Genomic DNA, 20,458 nt, shown 5'->3' on the forward strand with positions numbered 1-20,458 from the left:
GTACATTGGTGTGTCTATTATTCAATAATCATAATAATTATAATAATTAGAAATATCTGTGTTCCTTAAGAGGCTCCGTATAATAATAAACATTTTCATTTTTTTTTTTAAATCACTTCAATAAAAAAAGTCTTCAAATGAAATGTTTTGGGTCTGCAGCATTTTTGCATTGAACACTTTTGGATTCAAATCAACTTTTTATTAATTAAAGTGTGAAGTTTCTTTTATTGTAAATATATCTTATTGATTTAGGTTTTCTTGTTTTTTAAAATGTTTTTATTGAATAATAAAGACACATTTACATCCATAGGGATGTGCCGCTGAAGATGTGGGTCAATCAGTTAGTAAACAGGGTGGAGGCGGGGGAGACACAGGGACGTGCACAGCAATGCGCGCTCCCGTCAGTAAACCTCTGACGCCTACATCCGGGGACTTCCGCGAACTCGCTCTCCAACATGGCGGCGTCAGGTGAGGTTTATGTGGGTGAACGATCCGGCCCGGTTGATCACATTTTTCGCGAGTTTTACGTTCAAAACTGTGTAACTGATGATGTGAGGTCATCTGCGTAATTCATGTTTATCGCCCAGCGTCGTTGTCCTGCGCTTGTGTGGCCGTTTCTGGGTTGTTTTGACCCGAATAACACGTTACGACTGGAGGAAGGCGAAAGAACGGAGCGCCGATTAGCACTTATTTTAGTGATTTAACGTGCTCATTACCAGCGAGTGTTTGCTTTAAGGGGCTGGGGGGATATTTGTATGTGAGCTTGGAGTATTACTGATTGCATGTCGCCAGTGACACGGACAGACGTGCCACTGTGTGCATGGCTAGTACAATGTGGTTCCGTGGCGCTCAGAGCGAGGCGGCTCCGGGCGCAGGCGCGCTGTGGAGGAGGGGGTCGGCCCGTGGTGTCTCCCCACGTGTGCGGCGTGGCTCTCCGGTGTCGCTGCTCGACGGAGCGAAGCGTCTGGGCCAGTTGGGTCGCATCCTGAAATACTTTAATCGCTGATGCACCACTCGGAGCTATCTGCATTCCAGGCCAGCCGAGTCTGGCCCGGCTGATGGCGCACTTCGATCCGTGGCGGCTCGACACGCACTAGGCCCTAAAACCTAGCAAGCTCCGCAGGGACACTTCCCTCGTCAGCAGCCCTGTGCTGACTAAGCCCGCATAGACAGGAAAACAAAAGCCTTTGGCCTGTAGAGCGGGTCAATACTGTACTGCTGCTTTTCCTCCATCGTAACTCTGGCAGGGATCAGCACTGCTACAACTCAGTGTTGTGCACCTAATGTGTTTATCAGTGATAGAGAAGCGGTTAGAGCCCCGAATTTACATTAAGCATTGAGCAATGCTTATATACCGTGTGTACTTTTAGTACCCATGTTTCCAAAGGATCACCTGCTTGTTGGTTTTCCATGGTGAGAAAGGCAGACAGTTTTGTCCTTACATCATCCTGTTGTTAGAGTAGGGGAAAGGTGTCTGCAATGGGCACTTGATGTTGTCAGACATGAAACAGTGAATTCAGCAATGAGTACATAAGACCATCCTCTGATGTTCCTACGCAAACATGTGGTTTGGGGTCTGAATTTGATGCAATGATCACCTGACTTGAGACCTCATGAAAGCAGCCCTGCCATTAAGTGGCAGTTAGATGGAATACTCACTTCTGTGTGTCAGTGCAACACAAATTGGTTGCAGTCACGTTATCTGCCACTGCAGATGTGACTGTTCATCCTTTAAAGAGGCGTTGTCTGGAAAAGTCTTTAACTAGTATTCCAAGTGTGATCCACTGGCTTTGTGGGGGGAATTGGTAATACATTGGTTGTACATTTCCCTTTAAAACTATAAGCAATCATGGTGTACACAATGGATTTATTTATTGCTTTTGTTTATTTACACTTGCACCTATCTATGACCCGCACTTACTTACGATGATTTCAGAACAGCCCAGGCTCCCTGTTACCTGGATTACATCACACTTTGTCCTAATCTTCCCCACAGCTAAGAAGAAGAACAAGAAGGGGAAGACCTTCACCCTGACTGACTTCCTTGCAGAGGATAGCAGCAGCGGCAGTGGAAATGTCAGTAATGCACCTCCCAGCTACCCTGCGAAATCTACAAGCTGGGCTGACGAAACCGATGACCTGGATGGAGATGGTGAGCCTGATCTGCAACTTTCACCAAGTTTGTCTTTTACTCCACAAAGGATTTTTTTAGATTTTTTTCTGAAGTGGCAAACGTAATATCGTTCTACAAACATCAGCAAGCAAGGTGGTGCACCTGTCTTTTAATTGTAAAACTCCTGATGCAATTTATTAGGGGTGTGTATTGCCTGGCATCTAGTGATACGATTCATATCCCGATACATAGGTCAAGATATGATACGATGTATCCCGATATTAAAGTATAAGGCGATTATTGCTATTTTTTTATATAAATATATAGATATATGACCTAAGAAACAACTAATCTATAAATGTGTACACCTTGAGAACATTATGTATGAAATATATTTTATTGGCATATTGTACATTCAAAACATTGGCTTTAACATGCCATGTGCCAACAACTTCAAATAGAAAAATAACATACAATCTTCTGTGGCTTTTAAACCAACTTTGACTTTAGTGCAACTTAACTGAGGTATATTCCTAGAACAACAAAGAAATGCAGAAAGTTAGTACTTTCTTTTTAGATTTTATTGAAAAAACACAAGCTGGGTTAGGGTTAAATTAATATGGATGCATTTAAGAATCGATCTGAGAATCGCGTGACGTAATATCGCGGTATATTGCCGAATCGATTTTTTTCAACACCCCTATAATTTATGCAGTTGGCATGTAAAATTTGCCATGTTTCGGGGGCGACGACAATTTCTTAAATAAACTTAGAATTATTTTTCTGCAGAGTTAATGTCTTTTCACAATGCTAATGGTTAATCAAAAAGAAACAATGGTAACACTTTACATGAAGTTTTATACATAAGGCTGACATTACCCTATCATTATGACATGACGCCTGTCATTAGCATGAATAGGGTTGGGCATCGATTGGATTTTGACGATTCTGATTCCGATTCTTTTAGTTGTGCAGGTCAACAGGTCACAGATATCGCAAGATAATGTGAAAAAACCTTTACACAGACCATTTTTTATTAATTCACTTTGTTGATACAGTTTAATTTGGTTGCTGTAATGTAACTAGGATATTCAATTACAAAGGTCCCCAACTGCAGCTGTAAAAGTGAAACTTGCTGAAATAAAACTACAAACAAGTTGTCAGCAGTCTAAAAAACAAAGAGCTACAGCCCAGTTAGATGTGAAACTAAATTAAACAAACTCAAACCATGGAACAGTCATGTGACAAATCAATCAACAATTCTTGTTGAGAAAGATTATTCTGGATACAGTGGAAACAGAAACTATAAAGAATAGTTATATTGTGAACCTATTTATATTGTAGGGAACTTATTAAATACAAATATGTAATTTGAGTCTAAAGCTACAAAAAAACGCCACTTTAAAAAGAAAATAGACTAATATAAGACCTTAACAGTTATTTGGGTTAATCCAAGATGGCGACGGCCTGGCCTACAGCTGACACTATTTATTAAGAGCCTTAAAAGACATGAATATAATGAAAAGAGTGGATGGACGGAGGAATAAACATGCAGACTTTCACATGGACACACACGGACCTGGGTAAATGGAAAAGGCTTTACGGTCGGCAGGCACTAGGAACCAGAGGCGGAGTAAATGCGTCCCTGTACTGCATTCACAGGCTGTAATATCACCAGTTTATCATTTTACCAGTTGTTAGAGCTACTATCTTTACCAGGGAGATAATATTTATTCTTGGTGATTGTTTTCCAGAGTTTTACTGGGCTTTTTACCGGTGATTAGTCGCCATCTCCCTTCCGCTCCGCGGTCCCAACTGAAACCGTAGCCACACACACACACACTGCAGTCACGTTCTGAACGCATCTTATACAAACCCTGAAGAAAACAAACAGAGCAAGCCACGGAAACAAACTAGTGCGGGCATTTAGGAATCGAAAAAAAGAATCGAAATGCAAACATCTTCGTAACAGTTCTGGAACCGGTTCCTATTTGGAACCGGTTCTCGGTGCCCAACCCTAGTCATGTAGGCTATAAAACACAATAATTTGAATTTAAGGCCTTAAAGTGTCTAAAATTGCATAAAAGGTCTTAAATGTGATCTTCAAAGGTGTTATCTATATCTAGTTATCTATTCATACGCGCCATCTATTTAATACAGGAAATTGACTCAGACACTCCGTCTTTATCTGAGGACCCCTGCAGCCCTTTAGCTGTCCCCGATGCTGCCTGTGTGCATCCTCTGCTTACGTAGCCGTAATAACCGTCCACGAATTTAAGCTACAAGGAGTGTGGACAGTCCGGACTCCGCTGTGCGCGGAGGCTCAAACATACCGTGGCCTGGAAGTGTCCGGCGCTGAAGGCACTTCCCCGCTCCCAACTCGCCGCTTACCGGGGATGTGGCCATGGTTACCTCGCTGAGCCCTCTTCGCTTTGCGGCGGGGACGGAGCCCCCCACCCACAGCAAGGATTGGACCACGACAGTTAGAGCAAAGGGTCGGTAGAAATGTAGGCAACCCGACCCATCTATAAACACGGAGCACTGTGTAACTGCACAGCAGAGCACAGTGAAAAGAAGCATGTTGACCAGCTTTTTTTCTTACACAATCATTTGAAAGTGAAGACAGTGATGATGAGTGTCTGTACATTTATCTCAGCACTTACAGGCCCTGGCATTAATAATTCATTGTGTTTTTTTTATCCATCTACTTTTTATTTTAAAACCCGAATTCCATAAGTGTTATGAGAGCTGACATTGTAGGTTTTATGTTTTTAAAGCTGCTTAGATTTTGTGTCAGATCTGATTGAATTAGCTGAACAAGCAAATATTGTAGTTGTTTTTATATGTATTTATTTCTTTTATAATTTGATTATTGTTGGATTTGGTGATTTGATATAAAGATAATAGCAATACATTTGTTTGGTTACTTTAATGAATGGATAGAGCGACACATATACCTTATTTAAAAGTATGAAATAGCCATAAAGTGAGGAAAAGAAAAAAAGATGCATAAAAAATTGTGATAATCGTAAATGTTGTAGTAATCTTTGATTTATTGAATCGTAGCACCCTGAATCGAAATCGAATCGTGAGGTCCCTTAGATGACACACCCCTAAAAGTAAGGCATTAACAAAGATTAAAAAAACAACTTTAGATTTACTTCACTAGTTTTGGCCCTCAAAGAGTTATACATTTGAAAAAGTTCCGCACCAGCTGAGTTGACTCGTGCCCCACGCTTCCTATGCTGTGAAAAATTCTTGGTAAGAACACGCACGCACGCGCGCACGCACACACAATGGCCGTTGGCTGTAGAGTTTGCCAATATTTTTTTTATTATGAGTTCCAAACAAATATTAGTTGACAATAGAGGCTTCTGGTGTTTTCAGTTCAGTTAGGTTAAGCATTTTGTTTTCCAATGTGAAAGAGCTGTGAGTAAATTCATATACTTTGCAAGTCATTTTGGGCCTCCAATTTTCTTTCATGTCTTTGTACTTTTTTGCCAGTATGGGTGTGAATGGGTCTTAAGTTGTATTAAAATCCTCCCGGAGCCGAAAAAAATACCTTCTCAATGAAGACAATACAGTCAGTGTATTACATTCTATACAGTTAAAATTATATAGAATGTTTGATTTAATTTGAGTTGAGTTATATTTATCATGTAAATGGCAACAGTTTAAAATAAAACAAATTAAATTAACATCACAAAATAACAATAATACAGTATCAAATTATGCATTTCAGTTTACATGAACACAATATTATATAAAGAAGATTTTTTTTTATTGTATTAATGCTACAAAAAGTAACTTCAATTTGATAACACTTGATCATGTCGGTCAACACATGCTAATTGCTCATTTCTTGCCACACATAAACCATGCATATTTAATCGGCACATTGGTGGTTAAATGAATCTGTCCCCACACAATTAAAATCTCTATTTACTTCCAGAATAGTGTTTTTCTTGGTTTAGTTATCTTACCAGGGATTTAAAACTTAAGGTTAGTCACAGGTGCAGGAAAGTTGATGGTCTGTAGATGTTGCAGGAGGTGAAGTAGGAAGATGCTGAGTCATTGCACAATGTGATTTATTTTTAGGTTAACAAATTGTTATATCATGATTTTATTTGTCACTATTCATTATTAGCCTCTGTAAGAATTTTTTTTTTAAAGATACAGGGAGCCATTGCAAAAGAGCCACATGAGGCTCCAGAGCCGCTGTCGCAGACCTTTGAACTGTGCCTTTTTTGTTATTTGCCTTCACAGTTAAATTTTAAGAATTGAAGAACAAAGAAGTAATGTGCAGGTTGTTTTATTTGTTAACTGATTAGGTTAATAAGGTCACATGCCCCTTACTCTCTCTATTTGATCAGTCTCCACTTCTTGGCATACGGATGAGGATATGTACAGGCAGCCACCCATCGATCGCTCCATCCTGCCGACAGCACCTCGCTCAGCCCGTGAGCCCAATATCGACCGATCCAGACTGCCACGCAGCCCACCCTACACAGCCTTCTTGGGCAACTTACCCTATGATGTCACTGAGGACTCAATCAAAGATTTTTTCCGTGGCTTGGCAGTAAGTGTTTGAAAAAGAAACTGATGAGTTTGTAGAAGTGTGGCATGTGTATTTGTAAAAAAAAATAACAATTGTTTACATGTTTTGTGTGAAGAAATGTGACACAAACAAATCTTTTGTTTTTCAATGTTTCTAATGATGGATTGGAAGCATAATAATTGCACTGCCTTTTTTGAAGTAAAATAAAAGTATTGCTTGTTTGTGTCATTATATAGTCATGAGAAAATTGTATAATTTATGTAAAAATAGAAGAAAAAATAACACGGTACTTCAGAGTTTTTTTAGCATCATTTATTGTTTTAAGTTGTTTATTGCTGTTGAAATGTACATATGTGTTAATTATTTTGTTCTGACATAGGTAGATTGAGGTAGATTTCTTTTCTATGGTAACCATTGCTAAACTTTTAGATCAGTGCGGTGCGTCTGCCTCGAGAGCCCAGTAACCCAGAGAGACTGAAGGGCTTTGGCTATGCTGAGTTTGATGATGTGGATTCTTTGTTGAGGGCCCTGAGTCTCAATGAAGAGGTGAGATCAACAATGTCCACTGTTTTATTTACCAAATATTTAAAGTGTATTGTTAGTTTTAATGACAGTATATCATAATTCAAAGTTGTAATTTTCTCAAACTAAAAACATTGTATGTTTTGTATCTCTATTTAAATGATTTGATGATGTAAAATAGACTGATCATTAATTTAATGACTCTTTTTGTCAACAGAACCTTGGAAACCGAAGGATCCGTGTCGATATTGCTGACCAGTCAAACGATAAAGGTACACGTGCTGTGTGTTACTCTCTGAAGTCTAAACTTGTACAGCTTTTAGGTCTTGGTTTTTTGAAGCCTCAGCTTTCTTTGGTAAATTGTAGAACTTTGTATTGTTTTAACTTCACAGAAAGAGACAGCGGACTTATGGGAGGCAGGGACAGAGGAGGACGGATGGCAGACCTGGGTCCTGACAAGACAGACAGCGACTGGAGAGCTCGGCCAACCGGGGATGATGATGGGCCTCCTAAAAGAGATGATTATGGTGAGGGTGCCTTGAAAAGGTCTCTGGTTCTCCTCACTTATTACCAATTCATTCAAGTTAGAAATGCACATTAATTACTAGACTGATGGGGAATGTATAATAATTATTTTTTTACAATTATTATTAGTTTGACTTTAAACCAGTAAGTTAACCGAATAACACAGACTCATCCTTGGTTCCTCTCAGACAGCACAACTATGTTCATTTACATTTCATTTTATTATTTATTTCATTCATTTAAACAAAATGTCAGCATTTACATGAAAGAAAAGGAGCAGAAAGAAGTAAAAACTTATAATGTCTGCCCCCTATCAACACAAAATTCTTTACAGTTCCAGTTCCTTTGACTACTCTGCAGTGTTATATTTCTGTAACATTGATAATTTAACATACTTTTTAAACACATAAATGGACTTAGAAGTTTTAATGTGCTAAGCTATTCTTAACATGTTGGACTTGTCACTGGTATGAAGCTCATTGCCAGCTGAAATATGCAATAGATTGTAAAAACTTGTTCTAATTATACTTTTGTAAGATTTTTCATTCTTCACTATTGACCCGTTTTGAATTAGTGATACACTAATATATAGCAATAAAATAATTAAAGATGATATATTCTTGTCCTCTTTAGTCTCCGTGAAATAATTACCTGGTCAATGTTCTGCTGCAGGGTCCAGAGACCGTCACGAGTCTGATCGTTACAGAGACGGCCCACGAAGAGATGATCGCTATGAAGGCGGAAGGGATCGTTTCCGGGATCGCTATGACGACAGGGAGCGGTATGATGATAAGGACCGCAGAGACTACGATAGAGGTTCGTCCATGTGCTCATTACTTGTATTTGGTCACACCACGTGTGATTTTAGGACCGTAAAGATATTGCCACATTTTCTCATGAAATACTTTATGTGCATTAAAAATATTGAAAATTGCTTTAGAACTACAATTTTATTTCTTTTAAAAAGAAATGTTTTTTTTTTTTTTTTTAATCAACAGGCTCTGTGGTAAAACTGAGTTTTTATTTTTTTCAAATCCTGATCTCAGCCTTTATAAGCTCATACTCTGCACATACTTGGTATGAAATAATAGTCAACCTGTATAATAATGGCTGAAGACAGCGTAAAAATGACAGGAAATAAAGGAACTATTCCCACAAACATTATCCTGGTGCTTTCACAGCTTTTACAATGAAGAAAGATGACCCAAAGTGTGCAGCTTGGGCCCGTGTAGTGTGCAGGCTGTAGTTTCCTCGTAAACATGGGAGTAGCTCTGCTGGTCTCTAATACGAGCCAAATTTAAACGTACCATTCACTGTTATTTAAAGCGTGGAAGAGTTTCATCATAACTTCCACTAACACATGCAACGTTGCTGCCAATATCAGGCAGTATTTTTAGAGATTGGTCATCTCAGGTAAATTGGAACTGAAAGACAGGACATGTTTCGATATCAAGTAGTACCGAAGCTTTTCGGTCGGAGCTATAAAAGAACCAAAGTTTGGTACACCGCCTTACTTATGTCTGATGAGATCTTCCACAGCTAATTATTAAAACTGCACTGTTTTTGAAACATAGGAAATGTTATCTGGAAGACATTTTTTTATAAATTCGCCCCCTAGACCAGTTTCAGCAATGATTGTCAGCCCTTTATTGTTGTTTAAGTTTTCTTTAAAATAAATCTATGAAATGATTGTTTTGATGTTTGGAGCTCTTTAACCTCCTAAATGTAATAATTATAAAGAATACTTGTGTACTACTTATTGTAGGCGGTTATGATTCTCGTGGTGGAGGAGGAGGTCGTCGTGCCTTCGGCAGTGGCTTTCGCCGTGATTATGATGACAATCGGGGTAGCGGTGATCGTTTTGGAGACCGGGATCGTTATGATCGTGATGACCGGTACGAAAGACGGGATGAGCGGCGTGAGGAGAGGGGTAAGATTTTGAAAACACTTTCTCTATTAAAACATTTTAGGTGAAAGCTTGGGTTGGCGATTTTCTCCAGATACACTTTTTAAGTTTTTGTTTGAAATTGTCTTTGTCTTTAAGATCTTATGTGGTCTGGAAAAGGAACGAAGAAAATCCATTATCTGTAGCAGCTGTAAACCTGTAATAACTTGGACCAATGGAAAAAAAAAAAAAAACTTTTTTTTAACCAATCACGTCTCCCTGCTTGTTCTCGATCCCTCGCATGTACAAGCTCACACTGAAAGCGCGTCACCGCTGACAGAGTTAAAACAGAGTTTTTGGTCACGTTTTTTGATGTACATAATGGTAAAGTTTATTGTTTACTCACTGCTGAATGAGACAAAGTTTCTACACAATACAAGTGATGAGCTGAGCTCCTCTTCTGCAGCAGCTGTGCGCATGCATGTGAGCGAGACGGAGGGCAGGGGAGAGGGGGATAAAGGCGGTGTCGTCGGAGAGTCTACATTCAAAAATCATGCTAGCTTTTGAAAATTGCCTACCCTACTTTTAATGATTTATTTTTTATTTAAATTTTTGTAGCTTCTGAAGTCTAGGCAATATGACTTTCTGGCTTTGTTACAGAGAAGTCATTGTGACATTATTTATGTTTTAACAGCATATCTTCCTGTGCCCATTGCAGCTCCTCAGCAGAGACCCAAACTGAACCTGAAGCCTCGTTCCGTCCCCAAGGAAGAGGAGAGCAGCAATAACACCGGGGGTGGTGCTTCCCCAGTTGCACCTCCAAGCTCTGGTAGTAGGTCTTCCTCAATCTTTGGGGCTGCTAAACCAGTTGACACAGCAACCAAGGAGCGCGAAGTAGAGGAAAGGCTGAAGAAAGAGGAAGAGCGGCTGCAGAGACAGCTGGAGGAGGACAAAGGCCGGGGACCTGATAGGAAGCTGAGAGATAGGTAAGGGTTCATATCCACCAATGTGCATATTAAAGTTCAAACTATTCAAAGCTACTTGTATTTAATGCAAAAACTATGTGCAAAAGAGTGCCACATTTTCCAGGTTATTGAACGCACCGCTATATTGGCTGCATTCCAATAATTTAGCAATTTTCCAAGAAAAATCTACATAAAAGCTGCATCGTCACATAGGCCGCACTCTATTGGCTGGTGGGGTACCCTTCAAATGACTCGGCCAATCAAAACGGGCAGGTAGGCGTGCTGCTATACTCCCTTTAGCTTTAGATTTTTGAGTATTTCTGCGTATTTGGATCAGTTTTAAGTGATGAGTTTCCATCTCCTCCTAGCAAGTTAATCAGGTTGTAGTACTTTGAGATTTCTAATTAGGGATGTAAAGATTAATCGTGAGGCAGTTAAAAATCGATTCAAAATGTGTCACGGTTCACATCAATATTCTGAAATTGAATTGCAATACTTAAATATTCATTTTTTTTTTTTTTTTTTTTAAAAATTTTTACAGCAAAGAGGGGTATCTAATTAAAATTTGAAATTCAGGACTCACCACGATGTTTTAAATCAGAAGTGTGGAAGCATTTTGGCTTTGCCAAGACAAAATGAAAGAGGTGAAAAAGAAAGAACATGTGAAATTCAAGGTAAGAGGGACACAGAGAGGAAAGGGAGAAACAAGAGAGAGAATGAAAGCCATAATTTATTTATATTATTTCTTTGATATGGGATTTTTTTAAAGTCCATTCCTTAAGGCACAAAATACATTTTCAGTTGCACTTTTAAAAAGAAAAGGAACTAATATGTAGTTTTTCATAGTTTACTGTAGAGCCAGAATTTAAATGAATAGACTTCTTCTTCATTTGTATTATTTCTTTATTTTTTTCATTCAGGATTTATTTTTAATTAAATTGCATTGTTTTGCATAGTTTATCAAGGGATTCTTTTGACAATGAAAGATAAAAGAAAATAGTACAGTATTTTTATTTTCAAAGAAAAAAACGAATATTTTTCAGTCATTTGTCTACATTCTGAATTTGTAAAATAAATTGTGAGAGAATCGTATCGTGAACCCAGTATTGTGAATCGAATCGTCCCTATCTCTAATGCAACGGTCCCCAGACAAAGGTCCCAGACTCGTACTGGTCTGTGGACCTTTTGCTATCAGGCTTCAAAGAAATTATACAATTCTAAAAATGAATGCATTTTATTTTGAATAATTTCTACTTTAGATTTAACATTCAACACTGAGGCGCTTAGTGTCACATGTCTCAAACATGCTTGATGCACATGCTTGCACGCGCACATACAATCTTGGTCAGTGTGGTACAAGCAGCACCACAGGCACAGACGGACATAGACAGACAAACATCTGTGTGCAGTCACACACATAACAGGATAACTCATCTTTCAATATTTTGGCTGGTATGAAAGTTTTCCATGGCACATAGAGAAGTTGCTGAGCACTGCGCTTATGTACTGACATTTTAACATAGATCATAATTAATGCAAGAAAACAAATGTTTGAAATAGGTTTTTAATTGTGTTCAGGGACCCAAGCTGGCGCACTGAGGAGCCCCAACAGGAGCGATCCCGTACCGGAAGTGAGTCGTCGCAGCCAGGGAGCAACTCTGGAAGAGGTGAGACTTTATCTTTCATTTGGCTGTCTTCGTGTGGGCGTTGCTGCTTCATGCATAGTTTCTCATGCAGGATCTCCTTCCAGTCTCTTCTGTTGTATTGTGTTATTCAGCACTGCAACGGTTTGTTTAAGGAACAAATTCTTCTCATCAGGGTCACGGTGTCGAGACAACGAGCGTTCTGGTGAGAACGACGTTTTTAGTGGGCAAGAAAGAAACGATTCTCCTGTGCCTGCTTCGCATCCCTCCTCCACCAGCTCCTCCAAAGAGCCTCTGAAGGTGATGCCTGCTCCTCCTCCCAAGGAGAATGTCTGGGCCAAGAGAAGTGCAGCAAGCACTGGCTCCAGTGAGGCCGATGGCCGTGCTCCAGTCTCTCCAGTGTCCCCAAGTGGCTCAGCTCCTCCCAAGATCAGGTGAGCTCAAGACTCCAACACCAAGTAATTTAGAATCTGATTCATACAACCCCTGGCAAAAATGATGGCGTCACCAGTTTTGGTGGATGTTCATTCAGTTGTTTCATTTTGTAGAAAATAAGTAGATCACAGACAAGCCACAAAACTAAAGTCAATGGTGGACTGTGGATGACTGGATGAAAGTCATATTCAGTGATGAATCTGCATTGGGTAAGGTGATGATGCTGGAACCTTTGTTTGGTGCCGTTCCAATGAGATTTATGAAGATGAGGTTTTTTTTCAGGCAGTCATTGATATGGGGCTGCATGCCAGGTAAAGGCACTGGGGAGATGGCAGTCATTACATCTTCAATAAATGCACAAGTTTATGTTGACGTTTTGGACACTTTTCTTATTCCCTCAATTGAAAGGATGTTTGGGGATGATGACATCACTTATCGAGATGATAATGCATCTTGCCATAGAGCAAAAACTGTGAAAACTTTGCTTGAAGAAAGACACACAGGGTCAATTGATTGCTTGCAAATAGTCCGCATCTCAATCCAATTGAAAATCTGTGGTGGAAATTGAAGAAAATGGTCCATGATAAGGCTCCCTCCTGCAAAGCTGATCTGGCCACAGTAATCGGAGAAAGTTGGAGCCGGATTGATGAAGAGTGTTTGTCACTCAATAAGTCCATGCCTCAGAAGTGTTGTGTTCAAGACCACACTATCCGAGACCAAGACTTTCGGGAGCCAAGACCGAGACAAACCAAGACCATAAACATTTTTTTTTTATAAATTAAAAAAAATATATCAATAAATAAAATTATGACGAGGTTCGACAAGTTAAATAACATTCTCTCTTTAATTTTAGTTTCTTTTAAATACATTTGACGGTGAAAAAAGGTGCCTGCAAAAAATTAACTAAAATATTAAAACTGCTACTGATAAATTCACAATTATTCTACATATTTGAAAACAAGATTTTTATGTCAGCTGAATGTACAGCAAGTGTTTAAAAGCATTTCTGCCAAGAAATAACATGGTGAAACTAAATAAAACAAACTCAAACCCTGGAACAGTCATGTGACAAAACAATCAACAGTTCTTGTTGAGAAAGATTATTGTTATTCTGGATACAGTGGAAACAGAAACTATAAAAAATTGTTATATTGTGAACCTATTTATATTGTAGGGAAGATATTATATACAAATATGTAATTGGAGTCTAAAGCCACAAAAAACACCACTTTAAAAAGAAAATAGATATAAGACCTCTTTACAGTTATTTGAGTCATTCTGCGCTTGCGCGACTTGCGGCGATGACGCTCTGGTGACGACATAATCCAAGATGGCGGCGACCCGGACTACAGCCGACACTATGTAATAAAACCCTTAAAAGGTATGGATCTAATTAGGGATGTAACGATTAATCGTAAGGCAGTTAAAAATCAATTCATAGGTATCACGGTTGATATTGATTTTCTGAAAATTGAATCGCAGGACTTTTTTTAACCAGCAGAGGGCGCTATCCACAAGTGTAGGCGGCGGGCGGAGTCTGCTAATACTTTCTTTCTGGCCGCCTTCTACTCTTAAATATGTTAATAAATGTTTCATTGCCCCTTTAGCACCGAAAGATTATCTGTAATATTACTTGAATATCTGTAAAAGTCACGTTTTTCTATTAGCTCTGTCTGCTAGCATAGCTTCTCTTCTTCACTGCAAGAATTTCTGCATGCCAACCGACCACTGTTACCAGCGCCCTCTGCTGGTCCAAACAAATATGACGTAAATCAGTGTATCACGGTTTTTTTTTTTTTTTAAAGTCCAATTGTTAAGGCACAAAATACATTTTCAGTTGTACTTTTAAAAAGAAAAAGAACTATTATGCAGTTTTGCATTGTTTATTATAGAACCAGAATTTAAATTAATAGGCTTCATTTTCATTTGTATTATTCCTTTATTTCATTCAAGATTTATTTTTAGTTAAATTGCATTGTTTTGAATAGTTTATCAAGGGATTCTTTTGACAATGATATATAAAAGGAAAATAATACAGTATTTTCTAGTTTTTTTCCCAAAAAAAAATTTGTTTACAGGCCCATTTTGTAAAATAAATCGTGAGAGAATCGTATCGTGAACCCAGTATTGTGAATCGAATCGTATCGGGAGTTGAGTGAATCGTTACATCCCTAGATCTAATGAAAAGAGAGGATGGACAGAGGCATAAACATGCAGACTTTCACACGGACACACACAGACTTTTTAAACACACACGGACCTCGGTAAACGGAACAGGATTCACCGGATGGCAGGCACTAGGACCCAGAGGCGAAGTAAATGCATCCCTGTACTGTGTGTACAGGCTGTAATATCACCAGTTTATCATTTTGCCTGTTGTTAGAGATAATATTTATTCATGGTGATTGTTTTCTGGAGTTTTACTGGGCTTTTTACCGGTGATTAGTTTCTATCTCCCTTTAGCTCCATGGTCAAAACTGAAACCGTAGTTTTCAGGCGCGCACACACACACACACACACATATTAAGGAAGGTTGCGGTCATTATACAGGGTGGATTAAAGAATGAAAAAAAGGATTGTTTTATCCCGTTCTTCTCCTTGTTATTATCACATTATAAAAAGTTTAAAAATAGCAGGAAATAGTGCTGTCTCTAACGGTCTTGAGGGAAAATCCCGAGTCCGAGACAAGATGGAGTCAAAATGCTTCCGAGACGAGACCTTTAAAATTTGGTCTCGAGACCGGTCTCGACTACTACAACACTAGCTCAGAGACTGCAAGTGGTGGTGCAACAAAGTACTAGTGGTGCGTTGTAGTGTTTTTCATGATTCCATAATTTTTTCCCTCTGCTTGATCTAAGAAAGCAATTATTGACTACCACCATTTTATTTCTTTTAGTGTTTCTTAAAGCTAGAAAATTACCATTTTTAATGACATCAGTTTTGTGTCATGCCTGTGATCTACTTTTTTTTCTACAAAATTAAACAACTGAACATTCTCCAAGACTGGTGATTCCATCATTTTTGCCACGGGTTGTAGAATCGTATATATTAAAACAGCAGTGATGTTAGGTCTTTATCAGAGATGCACCGATATAAATCTTTCCAACTGACCCAATAACCAGTAATTTGAAACTTCTGTGGCCAATGGCCAATAAAGATAAAAAAGGCTTTTCTTTCAATTTGGACTTTGTACAGTGTTCAGTTGGAGTATGGAGGTAGTGTAGGGATGACATTGCAGCTGGCATCCATTTTAAAAAGTCTGAAGTCAAGATTGCAGCCTCGTCAGCAAACCTGTCTTGTTCCATGTAATGCAGACAATCTTGGCATTCATCTGAGACTGCAATTCCATACCAGCAACAAGTCTAGCATGTTTTAAGTAGCTAAGCTGGCTGAGCAGGATAAAAAGGTTTTGGGTCAGTTCATTGATTTTAATTGTCATTTGTCCGATTTAGAAAGTTATTTGAAAAAATATGCTATATGCTTTTGGTTCGATTATTATTGTGCATTTCTAGTTTTATTCTATTATTATTTCTAGAAAGGTTGAACATAATGATTTGACATATTGTTGCGTGGCTCTTTCTTTTCAGTTCCACAAGTTCTGCGGATGAACCAGGATTCGGGAAGGGTAAGTCCTGCTTTGTGAACCTTTTGCAGTGAAGATAGTTCTAAAATTATTAGTCCCGTTATATATAAGGACATGCACACAAAATATAATAGCAAGATTTCACTAAAGCAAGTATAGTTTCTTGTGTCTTTAACACTTGCTGACAAGTTGCATTAAAACATTTTAGTTGGAGCCTCAGCATTATTTTAGTTTAAGACTTAGTGAAGTTACTTCAATGAAAGCTACAGTCAGGTCAACGGTGAAGCCAAGAGAATCCAATCTTTATTTTACCTGATGTTTCTCAGGACAACTTTTCAAAGAGAAAGATGTTTAGTTATTTACTTTTTGTTTCATTATTTTAACCTGTGATATTTCCACATCATTTCCTTCTATTTTAATGTGGATTCCTCCCCAAACCAAAAAAAAAAAAGATTCTCTCTTGAATTTCACACATGTCCACGTTTTACTTTCATTTCTACTGTGGGACACGGTCCAGCGCCAAACAATTGTTAGATCCTGTCATAAATCATAGAAGCCCAGGCTTTGAGTTTCCACACTGGGTGCTGCCGACACATCACTGTAAGTCTGTTTTTACGGTAGCAGGAAGTACACTTGTTAGCCACTCTCTGCTTCTCCACAGCAGCACTGGTGGATAGCTGTGTCGTGTTGCTGGCTGTCTTCCACTGCAGCTGTGCTCATCATATCTCAACCATTAATAAACTAACGTTATTTAGGAGAATGTTAATAAAAAATCCAGACTCTGGGAAAACTTGAATGTTTTTGTTTTGCTGACAACAGTTGTTGCTTTACTATTTCAACAAAGCCAAAGCAGTATGCCTTTCTGCATGGGCAAGCACTTTATTTTATTTGAGGATAAAGTTGTTACCCAGCCAATCAGCCACACTAAAAAATGAAAACTGAACTGTGCCTGTGACTCATTTGCTTGTGATTCATAAGCTTTCAGATCAGGAACATTAGATTTGTTCTGAAGGGCACAGTAACCCCACCCTCAGATGCTGACACTGTCAGAGCCCAATGCTTGCAAAATGGTGGGGCCAGAAAAGTCACATCTAAAAACCCTGCAGCCTGTTTATAAAAATGGTATGATTTGTTGCCAGATCCCCCAGGAACTGGGCCCAGTCCCACAGTGGAAAGAAAGCATTCAAACGACTGTATTCCAGCTGCACTTTATTGGAATGTGTGACGAGATGTTCCGTTTGTGCTAACTGTGCATTCACATCAGTCCAAAGTCTATAAACCTTAAGTTCTGTTTTACTCTACACCTGAGTGACACCTAATATTGCAGACGTGATACATAATGTACATGCAGTCTTTTATGCCTTTGTTGCATATATTTAGCAACTGTATTTGTTGCTGAATTGCATAATGTATCGTAAGAGCAGCTTCTACTGACGTTCCGCAACTTTTCCTTTTATGGAACACTAAGCCACAACATTGAGCAGACTCAGGTTGTAACGTGTGCATTGATTCAGTGTGTGCTGCTGTATCAAAGTTGTTTAAATATTTCATGATTTTATTTAAACAATTTTGAGTCTTTGAATGAAGAATGGTCAGCTTGAACCTCCCATTCGGCCCTTTATCAGTGACTAACACATTTTCAATCCAACCCAGTGGCTTTTAATGCTGCAGTGTGTTGTGAGTTTAGTCGACTGCAAACTCTTATCAACTTCCCCTCACTCTACTGTCTGGCTTCTCCTTTAAGATGAGAACAAGGCTGATGGTGTGCGTCGGGACCGGGGGCCCCCGCGGGCACGAGGGGGGGCTGCAGGGCCTGGAGCTGGGCGGGGCCGAGGAGAGGGTCCCAACAAAGACCGAAGAAAGGAGGCAGACAGGTCAGCCATCCCAAGCTAGCGACTGCAGCGCTCTCAGTGAGACGGGCACACTGGTCATCTGTAAACGGGGGCAATCCCTCAGTTATACATGCAGTCATTGTAGGTCCACTGCTACTGTGCACATCAAACCTTATTTACTTCTATTTCAACGTTTCCTCTCCCTGTATCTCAGAAAACAAACTTGGGATGTCAGTCACACAAAATAGTTGAAATTTCACTGGTGTTTAGTGACAGTGAAGTCTGAGCACGGTGTGAACGGGGTGCAACATTACACTGTCCTGTGTTCCTTTGCTGTTTTCATTTCATCTTTAAACAATTGAAATTGGTCCTTTTAGTGTCAGATTTCAACACCAGTGTTCAATGTAATTGTAGAAAGGACACCAGAAGAGACCGAGACACCAGACCACCTCCAGAGCCAAAGAAATACGAAGAAACCCCCATCCCCGTAAGTTTGCATCTGCTTTTACGACAAATGAGGTTTTTTTTTTTTTTTTTACAAAGTTACTGCATTTTTTTAATTTACTCTAAATTTTCATCATTTTCCCATAGAAATTCAGCTCAGCCAGTAAATACGCCGCTTTACTAATGGATGGAGATCAAGGGGACGACGCCGACGACATTGAATAGAAAATAAACGAGGAAGCCTGAGAAGGCGTCGGAGAGGACAAACGCAAAAAATAATCTCACATAGCTTACAAAAGTCTCCTCACATAAAAGTGGCTCCTGGTGGGTGGGCTCCACGCGATCCTTCCCTCCTCTCCGCTTACATTACCTGTCTTTTACTTTCCACACTTCCCTCCTGCCCCTCTTGCCCTGCCTTCAGGACTTTTCAGGTTCTCACGGTCTCATACTGGACTCGTTTTAAAAGGAAAAGAATATCCGGATTATGGATAAGTGATGGATCGCATTGAATTAATTGTAATAAATAAATAAATGGAAAAAGTGGGGAAAAAAATGAATTTCTATATTTGTGGATCAGTGATGGTAAGCTTGACTTAGACAGGAGATGTAGCGTAATAGATGCTGGTTCTTCTCTTAGATTTTTTAATTAATTTTCAATTACTATATCAACTTTTTAAACCACTTTTAGTTTATGGTATACATTTGGTAATATATCAAATAATTAAAAATCCTCTTTTTCCTTAAATTAAATTGATTTACATTTTAATAATTGAATAAGTCAAACCATTGTCCTGTCCTTTAAAGACCTTAGATATTAATGCTTGAGTTTCGTCTTAACTGAGGTGACAGTATTATAAGCCTGGTCCTTTACAGACTCATTTTATTTTCTACGAAGACTGAAAGGAAAACGTTCACTACACTTTGTTCCTGAGAATCAAGTGCCATTACCTCTATCACTCAGTTGTTGTACAGATGTTTGCATTGTTACAGCTTCTGATTAAATGACATAAATTAAAGCCTCTCAACACTCTGGTTTTCAGCCATATTAATATTCTCCACAGCTGTCTAAATTCCATTGATTTAAGTAATCTCAGAATGCCTATAAAGTCAGGAGTGTTAAGACTTTTGTGTGGTCACTTGAGCCTTTCTTCCAACTGTCAATAAATTGGACTCTGGTCATTCATTGTATTTGTTTAAATGTTCAATATTAATTTAGGTAAAGACCTAAAAAAGAAAAATGTGGAGCTTCAGGTTTTTAGCAGATTCTACAGCATTTTGGGCTTTCACAGGTTTGTTTAGGTGACTGGATTAATACATTAGTATAAATAAAATGAAGAAATTATAACCGCCAGGCAAATATCAGCAATTTTGTGCAACAAAAAAGTAACATCGTCATGTGTGTTTTACATTAGTAGAGGCTTGAACTCCATTTCTGGTAAAAGATGATGCTCTGACTGAGTTGATTTAAAACTTCTCCCTCGATATAGGAATTATACAGCTACAATGATTAGTCGGTAAAACAATAAGTCAAACACATCCTCAGTCGCTGCAGTAATTAGCACATGGAAATGTCACATGTAGCTTTACTAATTAACTAAGCAAGACAGCAGCTGGCAAAAATTCAGTTAAGACAAATCTAAATGTTGGGAGGTTGATCATTTGTTTTAATGATTTATTGGCATGAGTGGAAAAACAAATTAAGATGTTTATAGAAAATAAATTTTTAAGATAAAATTCTGATATTTTCTAAACATCTAAAGTGACACAAATCTGTCATTTTGTAAATGAACACTGAAAAAAAAGTATTTGGCAGGAATTTGCATGTAAATATGACAACACTGTTTCCAGTCAAACATTTTGATGCACTGTAGGATCAGTTTTTGGATAAAAAAAAATGGGAATAGTTTGTAGTATAGGACAGTCTGAAGATGGGCTGTAGCAATTTTGGAATCA

At 38.7% G+C, this 20,458-nt stretch overlaps 1 protein-coding gene across 2 annotated transcripts; it reads left to right on the forward strand.

Annotated features, from left to right (window-relative positions):
- Positions 1-339: 339 nt before the first annotated feature.
- eif4ba (eukaryotic translation initiation factor 4Ba) lies at positions 340-19,537 on the forward strand. 2 transcript variants are annotated; one of them, XM_028447020.1, is made up of 15 exons: positions 340-468; positions 1,997-2,152; positions 6,487-6,692; positions 7,101-7,217; positions 7,411-7,465; positions 7,586-7,720; positions 8,391-8,534; positions 9,484-9,648; positions 10,322-10,589; positions 12,147-12,235; positions 12,387-12,645; positions 16,234-16,271; positions 17,974-18,103; positions 18,476-18,548; positions 18,653-19,537. In XM_028447020.1, the coding sequence occupies exons 1-15, from the start codon at positions 456-458 to the stop codon at positions 18,728-18,730; spliced, it is 1,926 nt and encodes a 641-aa protein (XP_028302821.1). In that variant the 5' UTR covers positions 340-455; the 3' UTR covers positions 18,731-19,537. The 2 variants fall into 2 exon arrangements, with proteins under 2 accessions (XP_028302821.1, XP_028302823.1); XM_028447022.1 differs by lacking the exon at positions 17,974-18,103.
- The last annotated feature ends 921 nt before the right edge of the window (positions 19,538-20,458 follow it).

Source organism: Gouania willdenowi, chromosome 5 (assembly GCF_900634775.1).
Source record: "Gouania willdenowi chromosome 5, fGouWil2.1, whole genome shotgun sequence".
In the NCBI taxonomy this organism is placed as follows: Eukaryota; Metazoa; Chordata; class Actinopteri; order Blenniiformes; family Gobiesocidae; genus Gouania; species Gouania willdenowi.